The 17,331-nt window shown below is 39.9% G+C and overlaps 1 protein-coding gene across 4 annotated transcripts in view; it reads left to right on the forward strand.

Annotated features, from left to right (window-relative positions):
• The window catches only part of SFXN5 (sideroflexin 5), a 150,893-nt gene that overhangs the window by 38,380 nt on the left and 95,182 nt on the right, over positions 1-17,331 (forward strand). For all 4 annotated transcript variants that reach the window (XR_014590170.1, XM_083861860.1, XM_083861859.1 and 1 more), the window contains exons 4-6: positions 8,271-8,297; positions 11,664-11,718; positions 13,796-13,821. Coding sequence is in view for 3 of the 4 variants with exons in the window: in XM_083861860.1 (XP_083717986.1) it covers positions 8,271-8,297; positions 11,664-11,718; positions 13,796-13,821 (108 nt within the window). In the remaining variant the exon portion in view is untranslated. The remainder of the gene's footprint in view (positions 1-8,270; positions 8,298-11,663; positions 11,719-13,795; positions 13,822-17,331) is intronic.

The following is a 17,331-nucleotide window of genomic DNA, read 5'->3' on the forward strand; positions in this document are numbered from 1 at the left end:
AATAAATTACGTAAAAATATTTGGGTTTTTTTTGCAAAAAACCCCAACAAAACAAAAAACAAAACAAAACAAAACAAAACAAAACCAAAACAAAACCAACCAAAAAAAAAAAAAAAAAAACAAAAAAAAAAAACAAAACAAACAAACAAAACAAATAAACTCAAAAAAAACCCCCCAAAAAACCAAAACCAAACAAACAAAAAAACCAACCAAAAAACCAAAACCAAACCAAAACAAAACAAACCCAAAAAAACCCCCCAAAAAACCAAAAACAAAACAAAACAAAAAACAAAACAAAAAAACCCAAAAAAAAACCCCCCAAAAAACCAAAAACAAGCAAACAAACAAACAAAAAAAACCAAACACACACAAAAAAACCCCCCCAAACACCAAAAAAACAAAAAAAACCCAAAACACCAAAAAATAAAATAAATAAAATAAATTCCCCAATCTCATCCTTCCATAGGGGATTTTGTTATGCAATGGTGCAAAATCCCAAACCCAGGCAGACCCCGCTAAAAACTCTCTGCAGGACTTAAATCTCTGGGGGTTTTTTTATCCACATTGGGCTCATCTACCCAGTAACTCCTAATTAGTTCTTTGTCTATAATTGTGCCTTGTCATTATGAGTGATTAATGAGTGATTAATCAAGGAGGGCTTTTCTCCAGGGAGTTATTCCTGGCTGATTTTAGGATCAGTTTTCTCACAGGTGGCTTTGAGCTGAGGGAGGATTGGTTTGGATCACAAATGAGGCAGAGCATTTTTTTTAATTTTTTTTTTTTTTTTTTTTTTGTGGTGGGGGTGACAAATGAATTCTGGTCTGTGAAATGTTCCCGTGTTTAATAGGAGGAGATCAATATCCATATTTTTTTTTTTTTAATAAATCACATCCATTAAGGGGAACTGGAACCCTCCGTGCTGTTTTTATAGTGACAGGTGTTGGTGAAGAGATTGGGGCTGGATGGATTCTTTAAATAAATTCTTTTTTTTTTTTTTTTTAATTTTTTTTATAAACTATCTCTAAGCCGCAATTCTGCTGCTAAATAAGGATTGCTAATGAATGTCCTGACAAGCAAAGATCACATCTATTCCTGAGATTTATTCCAGTCTCTGTCTCCTCAGCAGAGCTTTGGTTCTCTTCAGCTCCTGGTGGTCTGTGAGACTCTGCCTGGAACATCACAGTGATCCCGGGGGGGATGTTTCTGGAGAACTGAATTCACTCCTGAGATCAGAAAATCCCAAAATCCTGGAATGCTTTGGGTGGGAAGGGACCTTTTTTTCCCCTTCAGGGACTCTGAGCATTCCCTGCACTTTTCCCTTCTCCAGGGGAACATTCCCAGCTCCCCCAGAGCAGAGGGGCTCCAGAATCCTGGGATGGTTTGGTTTGGAAAAGACCTTAAATCCCAACAGTTCCACCCTTTCCATGGATAAGGACACTCCCACTGTCCCAGGGGGATCCAGCCTGGCCTTGGGCACTGCCAGGGATCCAGGGGCAGCCCCAGCAAATGTGGGAATTCCATTCCAGCCAGGAATTCCTTCCCAATATTCCACAGAAATTCCCCTTTCCCAGTGGGATCCATTCCCTGTGTCCTGTCCCTTGTCCCCAGTCCCTCCCCAGCTCTCCTGGAGTTTTCCCCTTCAGGGACTCGGAGCATTCCCTGCACTTTTCCCTTCTCCAGGGGAACATTCCCAGCTCTCCCAGAGCTGAGGGGCTGCAGAATCCTGGAATGGTTTGGATGTAAAGAGACTTTAAATCCCATCCCATTCCCACCCCATCCATGGGCAGGGACAATTCCCACCGTCCCAGGTGGATCCAGCCTGGCCTTGGACACTCCTAAATCCCCAGTTGTTGCTGTTGGGATGTTCATGGGATGGTTTGGGTGGGAAAGACCTTAAATCCCATCCAGTCCCAGGTGGATCCAAAGCCCAAAGTCCAGGTTGGGATTTTCCTGCCTTTGGGAGAAATCCAAACTCCTTGCTGGGATCCCTCAGTGAGGACAGAAAATCCCAGAGTGACCCTTGAACCTTCTGGATTTTCCTGCTCATCATCCTCAGGATTGGCTTGGAGGGACCTTAAAGTTCATTTATTCCCCCCCTGGGATGGGTGGGGACACCTCCCACTGTCCCAGGTGGATCCAGCCTGGCCTGGGACATTCCCAGGGATCCAGGGGCAGCCCCAGCAAATGTGGGAATTCCATTCCCAGCAATTCCTGCCCAAGATCCCAGCCCAATGTCCCCTTTCCCAGTGGGATCCATTCCCTGTGTCCTGTCCCTCCATCCTTTGGAATTTATCCCTCTCCATGGTTTTTGTTGGCTCCTTCAGGCCCTGGGAGGCCACAGTGAGCTCACCCCAAAGTTTCTCCTCTCCAGGTGAACAATCTCAGCTCTTTCCTCCCATTTTCCTCTTCTTTCATCCCTCTGATCCTTTTGGAGCCTCCTCTGGACTCTCCAGCACCTCCAGATCCCCCCTGAGCTCAGGGATTTAGGGCTCTGCTACAGGGGGTGACAAAAGTGGTGATTTTTCCTCGAAAAAAACTTTAGAAAAACCAGAATCCTGGAAAAGACACTTGGAAATCTTTTCCACGAGCCCTGAAAAGGTGGATCTGAGATTAACCTGGAGCTGATTCCTCTCTCTGTGTGTCCATGGAGGATTTCTCTGTGAGGATTTCTCCTGATTTAACCTCCAGGTCTGATATTTCTGTCTCTGGGAGAGATTTTTACCCTCCTGGCAGCTGCTGATTTTTTCCCCAAGGAAAAAAAAAAAAAAATTCTCCAGAAAGTTTCTTCTCAAAAGTATCTTGGCAAACAACTCTCCTTTCTCAGAACAATCTTTGTCCAGGTGGTGTTTTGCCGTTTCTTTTATTAATTTAATAATGGGATTAGAGAGGTGTCATTCCTATTCTTCAATCATGTTCAGTCTGGATGGGAACACCTTATAAAAAGTAATAAGAATTAGACAATAAAAGCATAAAAGCCTTTTTTTTTTTTTTTTTTTTTTTTTTTTTCTGTGCTCTTTGCCGTCTGAAATATATTTGGAGTCTCAAATCTTTCCTGTGTGTCCCACAATGACACTGACCTGACCTGACCAGGCTGGGGAAAAATGCCCTTTTCTGCCTCTTGGGGATTCAGGGGAGCAAAACCTGAATTTTGGGGATTTTAGTGGGTGTGAGTCAAGGTGTGAGGACTTTGGGCATGGTCTGAGTCCTTCTTCTCCACCTTCTTCTTCCTCTTCTCCATGGCTTTGGGTGGTTTTCTGTAATTGGGTGAAAAAGGTCCCCATTGATGGCCTTGGATGGTCATTAGTGGGTCAGAAATATAAATAATCCAGGTGTCACCTTGTTATTGGGTAATGAGCACTGAAATAACCTTGGAAAGGGTTCAAAGTGCTCCATTTTACCTCATTTTCTCTAATTTGCCAGTCAGAACTCATGGCTGGCGAGTCTGTAAATAGATAAATAATAATAAATATCTGAGTCCAAACACGAAACTTTAATTTTTCCTGTATTAATCCTGACTTTCCTGTGTTTTAATCCTGACTTTGGCAAGGAAAAAAAAAAAGGAAGAACCTTCACAGTGCAGAGTGTTCCAGCCCTCTGCTCTTCCCTGGTGTCATCCCACCCTCGAGCACCCAAAAATTGAATTGAGGCAGCTCCTCTGAGCCATCCAAAGGGAAATCCTCCAACCAGAAATCCAGAACCAGCATTTAAATAACCTTGGAAAGGGTCAGAGATGCTCCATTTTACCTCATTTTCTCTAATTTTCTAGTTAGAGCTCATGGCTGGCGAGTCTGTAAATAGATAAATAATAATAAACATCCGAGTCCAAACACAAAACTTGATTTTTTCCTGTATTAATCCTGACTTTAGCCCAGCACAAACCAGCATTTAAATAACCTTGGAAAGGGTTCAAGGTGATCCATTTTACCTCATTTTCTCTGATTTGCCAGTTAAAACTCATGGCTGGCGAGTCTGTAAATTGATAAATAATAATAAACATCCGAGTTCAAACACAAAACTTGATTTTTTCCTGTATTAATCCTGACTTTAGCCCAGCACAAACCAGCATTTAAATAACCTTGGAAAGGGTCAGAGATGCTCCATTTTACCTCATTTTCTCTAATTTTCTAGTTAGAGATCATGGCTGGCGAGTCTGTAAATAGATAAATAATAATAAACATCCGAGTCCAAACACAAAACCTGAATTTTTCCTGTATTAATCCTGACTTTCCTGTGTGTTAATCCTGACTTTGGCAAGGAAAAAAAGAAGGAAGAACCTTCACAGTGGAGAGTGTTCAGCCCTCTGCTCTTCCCTGGTGTCATCCCACCCTTGAGCACCCAAAAATTGACTTGAGGCATCCAAAGGGAAATGCTCCATCCCAGGGGAGCCTCCCCAGCACCCTCAGCAATCCTGGACTGAAATCCAGAACCTGCATTTAAATAACCTTGGAAAGGGTCAGAGATGCTCCATTTTACCTCATTTTCTCTAATTTTCTAGTTAGAGCTCATGGCTGGCGAGTCTGTAAATTGATAAATAATAATAAACATCCGAGTCCAAAGATGAAACTTGAATTTTTCCTGTATTAATCCTGACTTTAGCCCAGCACAAACCAGCATTTAAATAACCTTGGAAAGAGTTCAAGGTGATCCATTTTACCTCATTTTCTCTGATTTTCTAGTTAGAGCTCATGGCTGGTGAGTCTGTAAATAGATAAATAATAAAAAACATCCGAGTCCAAACACAAAACCTGAATTTTTCCTGTATTAATCCTGACTTTCCTGTGTTTTAATCCTGACTATGGCAAGGAAAAAAAGAAGGAAGAACCTTCACAGTGGAGAGTGTTCCAGCCCTCTGCTCTTCCCTGGTGTCATCCCACCCTTGAGCACCCAAAAATTGACTTGAGGCATCCAAAGGGAAATGCTCCATCCCAGGGGAGCCTCCCCAGCACCCTCAGCAATCCTGGACTGAAATCCAGAACCTGGAGCAGTTCCCTGTTCTCCAGAGGAGATTCCCAGTGGGATGGATGAGGTGGGAATGTGGCTGATCCTCCAAAACCTGGAGAAAATGGAGATAAAATCCCACCAAAAAAACCAAAAAATCCTCTCCCAAAAAGGCTGTCAAGACTCCTTAGGGGAGCTGGAGCTGCTGGAAGAGAAATAAATAAATAAATAAAAAAAAAAAACACCAAAAAACGCCGCAGACAGAAAAGGAATTAAGAGGAAAAAAAGAAGTGAAAATGAGCTGGCAGGATCCTGAGGTGACTCATCAGGTGCATCTTGCAGAAAGTCTCTTTGGGAGAAGTAATGAAACCGCCTGTTCTAACAATATTTGCACTGCAGCGGGGAAAGGCATAAATATTGGGATCAATTAATGAAATTAGAGAATTTGACCAAAAAAAAAAAAATTAAAAAATAAAAAACAAGCCCTGGTGCTGGCTCAGAAACCATCCCTCTTCCTTTTTGCTGGTGTTGGGAGAGGGAAATCCTCACAGTTCTGATTCCCACCAGGGATTGGGGGGTTTGGGCAGTTTTGGGGTCACTGGGGTGGCTTGGGGAGACACCTGGAACCCAAAAAATTCCATTTTCACCCCTTGGAGCTTCTCCAGCTGGTGGGAAGGCAGAGATTTGCTGATTCTCTGGGCAAGGAACCTCCTGCCCTTTGGGTTTTGGGTGGTCTTTACCACCCACAAAAATTGTCCTTTGTGTCCCCCAACCTCAGTGTTTTACCTGGAAAAAGGGAAATGGTGTTTTTACTCAGAAAGGGAGTTTTTCCTCATTTAAAGGACATTTAGATCTTCAGTTCCTCACCACGAGCAGTGGATTCATCCCAGGGCTTGGTGAGATGAGCTGGGAGTGAAATTTGGGGTTGTTGGTACCAATAAACACAATTTACAGCAGATTAATGACCCCATTCCAACATAATTTTAATGGATTGTCCTTTGTGTCCCCCGACCTCAGTGTTTTACCTGGAAAAGGTGATTTTCCTCAGAAAGGGAGTTTTTCCTCATTTAGAGGACATTCAGATCTTCAATTCCTCACCACGAGCAGTGAGTTCATCCCAGAGCTTGGTGAGATGAGCTGGGAGTGAAATTTGGGGTTGTTGGTACCAATAAACACAATTTACAGCAGATTAATGACCCCCATTCCAACAGCACTTTAATGGATTTCCTTTGTGTCCCCCAACCTCAGTGTTTTACCTGGAAAAGGTGAAATGGTGTTTTTCCTCAAAAAGGGAGTTTTTCCTCATTTAGAGGACATTTAGATCTTCAATTCCTCACCACAAACAGTGGATTCATCCCAGAGCTTGGTGAGATGAGCTGGGAGTGAAATTTGGGGTTGTTGGTACCAATAAACACAATTTACAGCAGATTAATGACCCCCATTCCAACATCATTTTCATAGATTTCCATTTGGGAATGGCAAAAAACCATTAATTAACACCTTGACCATTTTGAGCTGAGCAGGGTGAACCCCTTGATCTGCAACAACCTCTTTTTTGGTGAGAAAAAATAATAAAAAAAAAAACCCCAGGAGCCTAAAAAAAAAGAGCCATCACCATGCTGGGCTTCAGCAGCAGCAGCAGGAGCAGAACTCCCCAGGTTCTCCTGGCCCAGGATTGGCTCCGGCACAACTTTCCTTGGAATAATTCCCCTGGAATAATTCCTGGCGGCCTCAGCTCGAGAGGATGTTGATAAATTGGAGAGAAGGAATAAAAAAAAAAAAAAAAAAAAAAAAAAAAAAGAGCCACCAGGGTTGGGGAATGGATTGGCAGAGGAGCTTTGCCAGGGGAAGCAGCAGCCAGGCTTGCTTGGCTGAGCAGAGAATTTGTGGGTTTTTTTTTTTAATTTAAAAATAAAACATTTAAATGGGGGTTAAAGGGGTGGGTTTGCAGCTCCAAGGAGCAGAGGGAGGGATGAACCCCTGGCAGAGATTTTAGGATTGAATTATCAGTTTTTAACAGCAGAACTCAAGGTTGTGATGGGATTTTCCAGAGCCTTGGAGTTCCACAGGGTGTGGATGGAATTCCACATCAACATCTGGTTGGTTTGGAGGTTCTGATTTGGGTTGAGGAGAAAACCCCCTTTGAGAAGGAAAGATGAATTCTGGGGCTGTGACTGTGCCAGGGCATCTCTGGCCTTGGTGTCCCCTCCTTGTCCCCTCCTTGTCCCCTCCTTGTCCCCTCCTTGTCCCCTCCCAGAGGATGCAGAGGATGTTTCCTCCTCTCTGCTCATCCATCCCCACTTTTGGGGCTTCTGAACCCGTCAGGAGGCACCAGTGGAGAGTTTTAAATGAGATTTTTTTTTTCTGAACCCATCAGGAGGCACCAGTGAAGGGTTTTAAATGAGATTTTTTTATTTTTCCCCCATCTCCGAAAAATGAAATCCGGTGGCTGTTTGTTCTATTTATTAAAAATTATATAATATTTTAAATATTATTAAAGCCCAGGGTTTATTTTGAAGAGCTCCCTGCAGGGATTTCCTCTCTGCTCATCCATCCCCACACTCTGAGCCACATTTGGGGGTTCTGAACCCATCAGGAGGCACCAGGGAAGGGTTTTAAATGAGATTTTTTTATTTTTTCCCCATCTCCGGAGCCACATTTGGGGGTTCTGGACCCGTCAGGAGGCACCAGTGAAGAGTTTTAAATGAGATTTTTTTTATTTTTCCCTTTCTGATGTGTTTAAAAATGAAAACCGGTGGCTGTTTGTTCTATTTATTGGAAATTATGTAATATTTATATATTATATATTTTGTATCTATAATATATATATATATATATAAAATATATGTGTGTGTATATATATATATATATATATATATATATATATAAAATGTAATATTTCTATATTATTAAAGCCCGTGGTTTATTTTGAAGAGCTCCCTGCAGGGATTTGCCCCACCTTTGTCCCCCAGCAGGGCTGGATTTCCTCTCCAGGGAGAGGCTGTGCTAAATTTACCTTGCAGGAGGATTTGTAAATCTCTCAATTCTGCCTCTCCTTGTTCTTTTTTTTCCCATTTAACACAATTTAATATTGTTTCTCATTGCCCTCACAGGTGTGAAGGAGCTCAGGACCTTTAAATCCACCCTGACAGGCTGCAAAAAAAAAAAAAAAAAAAAAAAAAAAATTTGTCCCAGTCCTTTGTGTTTGTTTACAACAGCAGCTAAAAGATGAATATTTGGGATAAAACTACACTGGGTTTGTTGTTTTATTTTATTTTATTTTATTTTTTTTGTACATTTAATGTTCTCTCTTTTTTTTTTTTTTTTTCCAGCTGTGGGGAGCTCAAAAAATCAAACAGGTAACGCGCTTTTAAAATGTTTTCAGTTTCCCTTATTATTTTCAAGTGTTGCTGCTTTTTCCTGTCCTCCCTCCCTTCCCTTTGCCAGTTGCTGTTTTGCCTTCCCATGGAAATGTAAATGCAGAGAACACTCTGCCATCAAAAAGCCTGATTTTTTTTCCTTTTATATATATATATATATTTATATATTTTGATGTCTTCATTTTCTCCTTCCTGTCTAGTCAAGAGCTTTCTTGTCTCCAGTTTTTTTGCAAACACTTTGACAGTTCCTTGGGAAGGTTTTGTGCCTGTGCAGTCCCAGATCTTTTGGAAATTGATTTTTTTTTTTTATTTTTCCTTCCCAGTCAATTCCAGTGCAGCCTCCTGGGCCTGTCAGAAAATCTGGGCTGGGGGGAAAATGTGGATGAAAAAGATTTAAAAAGCAAATTTAGGATTTTTTTGGGGGGAGGTTGGGATCTCCAGAGGCTCCAGGGATGGTTGAGGAGCTGTGGGGGCACGTCCAGGGTGGGTTTGGGGGAAAATCCTGGTCCCAGGTGGGGGTTTTGGGGTGTCCCTTGTGGTGACATCCTGAGAGGGCTGGGACTGCCTGGGGTCACCCCTGATGGTGATGGGAAAGGTGGGGAGAGGTCCTGGGGCGGGATCCACAGCTGGAGATGGGGAGAATTCCTGGGATGGGATCCACAGCTGGTGGGGAGATGTTCTGGGATGGGATCCTCACATGGAGATAGAGAGAATTCCTGGAATGGGATCCATGTCTGGAGATGGGGAGAAGTTTTGGAATGGGATCCACATCTGGAGATAGAGAGAATTCCTGGAATGGGATCCACACGTGGAGATGGGATGGGATCCACAGCTGGAGATAGAGAGAATTCCTGGAATGGGATCTATGTCTGGATATAGGGAGAAGTTCTGGAATTTGATCCACAATTGGAGATGGGGAGAAGTTCTGGAATCCACACCTGCAGATAGGGAGAATTCCTGGAATGGGATCCACACCTGGTGATGGGATGGGATCCACATCTGCAGGTGGAGAGAAGTTCTGGAATGAGATCCACATGTGGAGATGGGGTGGGTTCCACAGCTGGAGGTGGGGAGAAGTTCTGGAATGGGATCCATGTCTGGAGATGGGGAAAAGCTCTGGGATAGGATCAACACCTGGAGATGGGGAGAAGTTCTGGAATGGGATCCACACTTGGAGATGAGGTGGGATCCACACCTGCAGATACGGAGAATTCCTGGAATGAGATCCACACATGGAGGTTGGGAGAATTCTCGAAATGGGATCCACACCTGGAGATGGGGAGAAGTTCTGGGATCCACACATGGAGGTGGAGAGAAGTTCTGGAATGAGATCCACATCTGGAGATGGGGAAAAGCTCTGGGATGAGATCCACACATGGAGGTGGGGAGAATTCTTGGAATAGGATCCACAGCCACAGATGGGGAGAAGTTCTGGGATCCACAGCTGGAGATAGAGAGAATTCCTGGAATGGGATCCACACCTGGTGGGGATAATTCCTGGAATGGGATCCACACTTGGAGATGGGGAAAAGTTCTGGAATGGGATCCGCACATGGAGATAGAGAGAATTCCTGGAATGGGATCCACACCTGGAGATAGGGTGGGATCCACAGCTGGAGGTGGAAAGAATTCCTGGAATAGGATCCACACTTGGAGATGGGGAAAAGTTCTGGAATGGGATCCACACTTGGAGATGAGGAGAATTCCTGGAACGAGATCCACACCTGGAAGTGGGGAGAATTCCTGCAATGGGATCCACACCTGGAGATGGGGAGAAGTTCTGGAATGGGATCCACAGCTGGTGGGGAGATGTTCTGGGATGGGATCCACAGCTGGAGGTGGAGAGAAGTTCTGGAATGGGATCCATAGATAGGGATGGGGAAAAGTTCTGGAATGGGATCCACAGCTGCAGACGGGGAGAATTCCTGGAATGAGATCCATGTCTGGAGACAGGGAGAAGTTCTGGAATGGGATCCACACCTGGAGGGGATAATTCCTGGAATGGGATCCACACTTGGAGATGGGGAGAAGTTCTGGGATCTGCACCTGCAGATAGGGAGAATTCCTGGAATGGGATCCACGTGTGGAGGTGGGGAGAAGTTCTGGAATGGGATCAATACCTGGAGATGAGGAGAAATTCTGGAATCCACACCTGCAGGTGGAGAGAAGTTCTGGAATGGGATCCATGTCTGGAGATGAGCAGTTCCTGACCCGAATCCTCCGCTGTGTTTGGGCCCTGGGGGTTTCCCTGGGACCCCTCTGGTTCCCCAGCAGGACAAAGGGATTTTCCTCCTCTGCCCCAGCCAGGGCTTTTCCCACCTTCCCCCCCTCAATGGAGGCGCTGCTGAGAACAGGGACAGAAAATAATTCCCCTTTTCCCTCCCAAATCTGCCTTTCCTGGGGTTCCAGGACAACTTTTGGGGGCACAGAACCAGGAAAAAAGCCACTCTTAGTATGTGAGGATCAATTATTTCCTCCTAAATTATTGATTGGGGCTGAATTATTCCAGGAAAGGGGTTATGTAGAGCCCAGAATTCCCCAGGTGGGAGCTGTGAGCTCCAGGAGGGTCCCAAATGGGGAAAATCCCAGAATTTCTGTGCTCAGGGGGGTCCCAAATGGAGAAAATTCCAGAATTTCTGTGCTCAGGAGGGTCCCAAATGGGGAAAATCCCAGAATTTCTGTGCTCAGGGGGGTGTTGGGAGCTCCAGGAGGGTCCCAAATGGGGAAAATCCCAGAATTTCTGTGCTCAGGGGAGTCCCAAATGGGGAAAATTCCAGAATTTCTGTGCTCAGGGGAGTCCCAAATGAGGAAATTCCAGAATTTCTGTGCTCAGGGGGGTCCCAAATGGGGAAAATTCCAGAATTTCTGTGCTCAGGGGGGTCCCAAATGAGGAAATTCCAGAATTTCTGTGCTCAGGGGGGTCCCAAATGTGGAAAATCCCAGAATTTCTGTGCTCAGGTGGGAGCTGTGAGCTCCAGGAGGGTCCCAAATGGGGAAAATCCCAGAATTTCTGTGTTGGGAGCTCCAGGAGGGTCCCAAATGGAGGAAAATTCCAGAATTTCTGTGCTCAGGGGGGTCCCAAATGGGGAAAATCCCAGAATTTCTGTGCTCAGGGGGGTGTTGGGAGCTCCAGGAAGGTCCCAAATGAGGAAAATTCCAGAATTTCTGTGCTCAGGGGGGTCCCAAATGTGGAAATTCCAGAATTTCTGTGCTCAGGTGGGTGTTGGGAGCTGGGGGGTGTCTGTGCTGTGCCCTGTGTCCTCACTGTGTCCCTTTTTTGTGACATTTGGTGACATTTTGTGACATTTTTGTGACATTTTGTGACATTTTTGTGACATTTTTCAGGCCATCATCCACCCCGACACCAACGAGACCATCTTCATGCCTTTCCGGATGTCAGGTACCGTTCGGCCCCATCGTTTTATTTGGAATTTGTATAAAATATAAAATATCAGAGGGGAGATTTTCCTCTTTTGGGATTGAGTCTTGTCAACGTTTAGAGCAAAGGTCAGGAAGGAATTCCAGCAGTAAATCCCTTTTTGGAGGGGAGGAAGATGATGATTTTAAATTCCACTTCTAGTGCTTCATATTTCTCTTTTCACTTTTTTTTTTTTTTTTTTTTTTTTTTGCTTTTCCCCTTTTTTGCTTTTTCCCTTTTCCCTTTTTCCTTTCCCCCTTTTCCCCTTTTCTCCATTTTCCTTTTCCCCTCTTCCCTTTCCCTTTTCCCCTTTTTTGCTTTTCCCTTTTTCCCTTTTCCCCTTTTCCCTTTTTCCCCTTTTCCCTTTTCTCCTTTTCCCTTTTTCCCTTTTTCCCTTTTTCCCTCTTTCCTTTTCCATTTTCCCTTCTTCCATTTTCCCCTTTTTTCTTTTTTCCCCTTTCCCCAACTTTCCCCTTTTTTCCCCTTTTTCCCCTTTTTCCCCTTTTCCCCCTTTTTCCCCTTTTTCCCCCTTTTGTCTTTTTCCCTTTTTCCCCCTTTTCCATTTTCCCTTCTTCCATTTTCCCCTTTTTTCTTTTTTCCCCTTTCCCCAACTTTCCCCTTTTTTCCCCTTTTTCCCCTTTTTCCCCTTTTCCCCCTTTTTCCCTTTTTCCCCCTTTTCCATTTTCCCTTCTTCCATTTTCCCCTTTTTTCTTTTCTCCCCTTTCCCCTCTTTCCCCTTTTTTCCTCTTTTTCCCCTTTTCCCCTTTTTTCCCCTTTCCCTTTTCCCCCCACTTTTTCTTTTTCCTTTTCCCTTTTCTCCTCTTTTTCCCCTTTTTTCCTTTCCCTTTTCCCCCTTTTTCCCTTTTCCTTTTTCCTTTTCTCTTTTCCCTCTTTTTCATTCTTCCTTCTTCCCTTTTTCCCATTTCCCTTTTTTTCCTTTTTCCCCCCCTTTTTTCCCCCTTTTTCCCTTTTTTCCCCCTTTTTCCCTTTTTTCCCCCTTTTTCCCCCCTTTTTCCTTCACCTGATTTGGGCCCAGGGGAGAATTCACAGGGTCATTAATCAGATTTTTGGGGGAAAAGAATCCAGGCCCCTCTGCTTTCCTTGTCCTCTATTCATCATTTAAATTTTTCTTCCTCTCAGGAGAAAAATTCCCCTTTTTTTTTTGTAAATTGGATCCAGAAAATGATATTAGAAAAATGCTCTGAGACCTTCCAGTGGATCTATTTAAATAAACAGGATTTTTTCCATATTTTAGGGTGGAATTTTCACCTGATTTGGACACGGGGAAGAATTAAAAGGGTCATTAATCAGGTTTTTTTGGGGGGAGAGAAACCAGGCCCCTCTGCTTTCCTTGTCCTCTATTTGTCATCCAAATTTTTCTTCCTTTCAGGAGAAAAATTGCCCTTTTTTTTGTAAATTGGATCCAGGAATTGAATTCAAGAATATTGAGAAAATTCTCTGAGACCTTCTATTGGAAGTCAAGGAGATGAATTAAAATTAGCACAAAAATTGGCAGCCACAGCAGGGGAGAAATGTGAAATCTTTGATTTTTTTTTATTTCTTTTTATTTCTTTTTTTATTTCTTTTTTTATTTCTTTTTATTTCTTTTTTTAATTTTTTTGGTGGTGCTCAATAAGATTTGAGGAAAAGACTTTGGAGAGATTTTAAAAGGAAATAAAAGGTGGGGAAAAGGGTGGGATTGTTGGGTTGGGGCATCAGGTGGAATTGGTGCCAAAATCCCTAAAATGGGATTTAATTTCAAATTAAATTCGTTCATTAAAATGAAATAAAAATTTTAAAAAATTCAAATTCAAATTCTGTTTTCAAATTAAAACCGAATTTTTAAATTTCAAAATCAAAATCAAATGAATTAATTTTAAAAATTTGAAAAATTCAAATTAAAGTGAAAATCCTAATTTCAAATTAAAATCGAATTTTTAATTTAAAATTCAAATTAATTAATTTTTTTTTCTCTCCACAGGTTACATCCTAATTTCAAATTAAAATCAAATTTTTAATTTCAAATTAAAATTAATTTATTTTTTTTTTCTCTCCCCAGGTTACATCCCCTTTGGAACCCCCATTGTAAGTATTTGGTTGTGGGACACCAAAAAAAAAAAAATGTATTTTTGAGCAAAAAATTCCCCATTTTCCACCTCAGCACCTTGTGAAATTCCCACAGGATTCCCTCTCCCTGATAATAAAATAATAAATAATATAAAATAAATGAATAAATAATAAATAAATAAATAATATAAAATAAAAAATAATATAAAATAATAAAAAATGAGGGTTCCACTATGGAAAACCCACCCTCTGCTGGGGGGAGGTTCATCTGTAATTAAAGGGGTTTTTATCTAATAAATTATATATTAATAAATAATATATTAATAAATAAATAACGTCAATTTATTGAGGTTATTTATGGATTATTTATTGGGTTATTGATGAATTAACTCAACCTCTGGTTTAGGGTATTTATCTATTTTTAAGGGGTTTTATCTATTAATATATTGGGGTTATTTATTGATTATCTATTGGGTTATTGATGAATTAACTCAACCTCTGGTTTAGGATATTTATCTATTTTTAATCCATTAATATATTGAGATTATTTATGGATTATTTATTGGGTTATTGATGAATTAACCCAGTCTCTGGTTGAGGGTATTTATCTGCCATTGAAGTTATTTATTTATCAATATATTGAGGTTATTGATCTGTTATCTGTTGGGTTATTGATGAATTAACTCAGCCTCTGGTTGAGGGTATTTATCTATTATTAAGAGGGTTTTATCCATTAATATATTGAGGTTATTTATTGATTATCTATTGAGTTATTGATGAATTAACCCAGTCTCTGGTTTAGGATATTTATCTATTTTTAGGGGGTTTTTGTCCATTAATATATTGAGGTTATTGATCTGTTATCTATTGAGTTATTGATGAATTAACCCAGCCTCTGGTTGAGGGTATTTATCTACTATTGAGGTTATTTATTTATCAATATATTGAGGTTATTGATCTGTTATCTGTTGGGTTATTGATGAATTAACTCAGCCTCTGGTTGAGGGTATTTATCTATTATTAAGAGGGTTTTATCCATTAATATATTGAGGTTGTTTATTGATTATCTATTGAGTTATTGATGAATTAACCCAGTCTCTGGTTTAGGATATTTATCTATTTTTAAGGGGGTTTTAATCCATTAATATATTGAGGTTATTGATCTGTTATCTATCAGTTTATTGATGAATTAATAACCCAATTGAGGGTATTAATTAATAACCCAGTTGAGGGTATTTATCTGCCATTGAGGTTATTTATTTGTTAATATATTGAGGTTATTGATCTGTTATCTATTGAGTTATTGATGAATTAGCCCAGGCTCTGGTTGAGGGTATTTATCTACTATTGAGGTTATTTATTTGTTAATATATTGAGGTTATTTATCTATCAATATATCGAGGTTATTGATCTGTTATCTATTGGGTTATTGATGAATTAATCCAGCCTCTGGTTTAGGATATATATCTATTATTAAAGGCATTTTATCCATTAATATATTGAGGTTATTGATCTATTATCTATTGAGTTATTGATGAATTAACTCAGTCTCTGGTTGAGGGTATTTATCTGCCATTGAGGTTATTTATTTATCAATATATTGAGGTTATTGATCTGTTATCTGTTGGGTTATTGATGAATTAACTCAGCCTCTGGTTGAGGGTATTTATCTATTATTAAGAGGGTTTTATCCATTAATATATTGAGGTTATTTATTGATTATCTATTGAGTTATTGATGAATTAACCCAGTCTCTGGTTTAGGATATTTATCTATTTTTAAGGGGGTTTTGTCCATTAATATATTGAGGTTATTGATCTGTTATCTATCAGGTTATTGATGAATTAATAACCCAAATGAGGGTATTAATTAATAACCCAGTTGAGGGTATTTATCTGCCATTGAGGTTATTTATTTATCAATATATTGAGGTTATTTATGGGTTATATATTGAGTTATTGATAAATTAACTCAGTCTCTGGTTTAGGATATTTATCTATTATTAAGGGATTTTATCCATTAATATATTGAAGTTATTGATCTGTTATCTATTGGGTTATTGATGAATTAACTCAGTCTCTGGTTGAGGGTATTTATCGTCCATTGAGGTTATTTATCTATCAATATATTGACGTTATTTATCTGTTATCTATTGGGTTATTGATTAGTTAACCCAGCCTCTGGTTTAGGGTATTTATCTATTTTTAAGAGTGTTTTATCTATTAATATATTGAGGTTATTTATGGATTATTTATTGGGTTATTGATTAATTAACTCAGCCTCTGGTTTAGGATATTTATCTATTATTAAGGACATTTTATTCATTAATATATTGAGGTTATTTATCTGTTATTTATTGGGTTATTGATGAATTAACCCAGTCTCTGGTTGAGGATATTTATCTATTATTAAGGACATTTTATTCATTAATATATTGAGGTTATTTATCTGTTATTTATTGGGTTATTGATGAATTAACCCAGGCTCTGGTTGAGGGTATTTATCTACTATTGAGAATATTTATTTATCCGTATATTGAAGTATTTATTGATTATCTATTGGGTTATTGATGAATTAACCCAGGCTCTGGTTGAGGGTATTTATCTACTATTGAGGTCATTTATTTGTTAATATATTGATGTTATTTATGGATTATTTATTGGGTTATTGATGAATTAACTCAACCTCTAGTTGAGGTTATTTACCTATTTTTAAGGGGCTTTTATCCATTAATATATTGAGGTAATTTATCTATTATTTATGAATTTATTTAGGAATTAACACAAGCTCTGAGGTTATTTATTTATCTATTATTTGGGTTATTTATTTATCAATACATTGAGGTTATTGATCTGTTATCTATTGGGTTATTGATGAATTAACCTCTGGTTGATGTTATTTACCTACTTTTGAGGTTATTTATTTATTTATTCATATAGAGAGGTTATTTTTTAATTAAATATATCGAGATAAATATAGAGATTTTTTAATTAAATATATAGAGATTTTAATTAAATATATAGAGAGGTTATTTTTTAATTAAATAAATTTAATATATTTATTTAACATCATCCTCACAAACCTCCTTCAGCACCTTCACCCTCTGCAAAACTGAACCCATTGCTGGCAAAATCAACTCTGAAATTTAATTTTTGGGCACTTTTATTTTGTATTTTTGTGAATTTAAATATCTTACCCCAACATGATGAGCCCCGCAACTCTCTGATTTCATTTTTGGGACATTTTTATTTTGTATTTTTGTGGTTTAATGTTCTCTCCCCAACATGATGAGCCCTGGAACTCTGAAATTTCATTTTTGGGCATTTTTATTTTACATTTTTGTGAATTTAAGTCTCTCTTTCCCCAACATGAGGAGCCCTTCAACCCTGAAATTTCATTTTTTGACACTTTTATTTTGAATTTTTCTGGTTTAAAGCTCTTTCCCCAACATGATGAGCCCTGCAACTCTGAAATTTCATTTTTGGCCATTTTTATTTTCCATTTTTCTGATTTAAAGCTCTTTCCCTG

The sequence above is a fragment of the Zosterops lateralis genome (assembly GCF_965231275.1).
Source record: "Zosterops lateralis genome assembly, chromosome: 5".
Taxonomy (NCBI): domain Eukaryota; kingdom Metazoa; phylum Chordata; class Aves; order Passeriformes; family Zosteropidae; genus Zosterops; species Zosterops lateralis.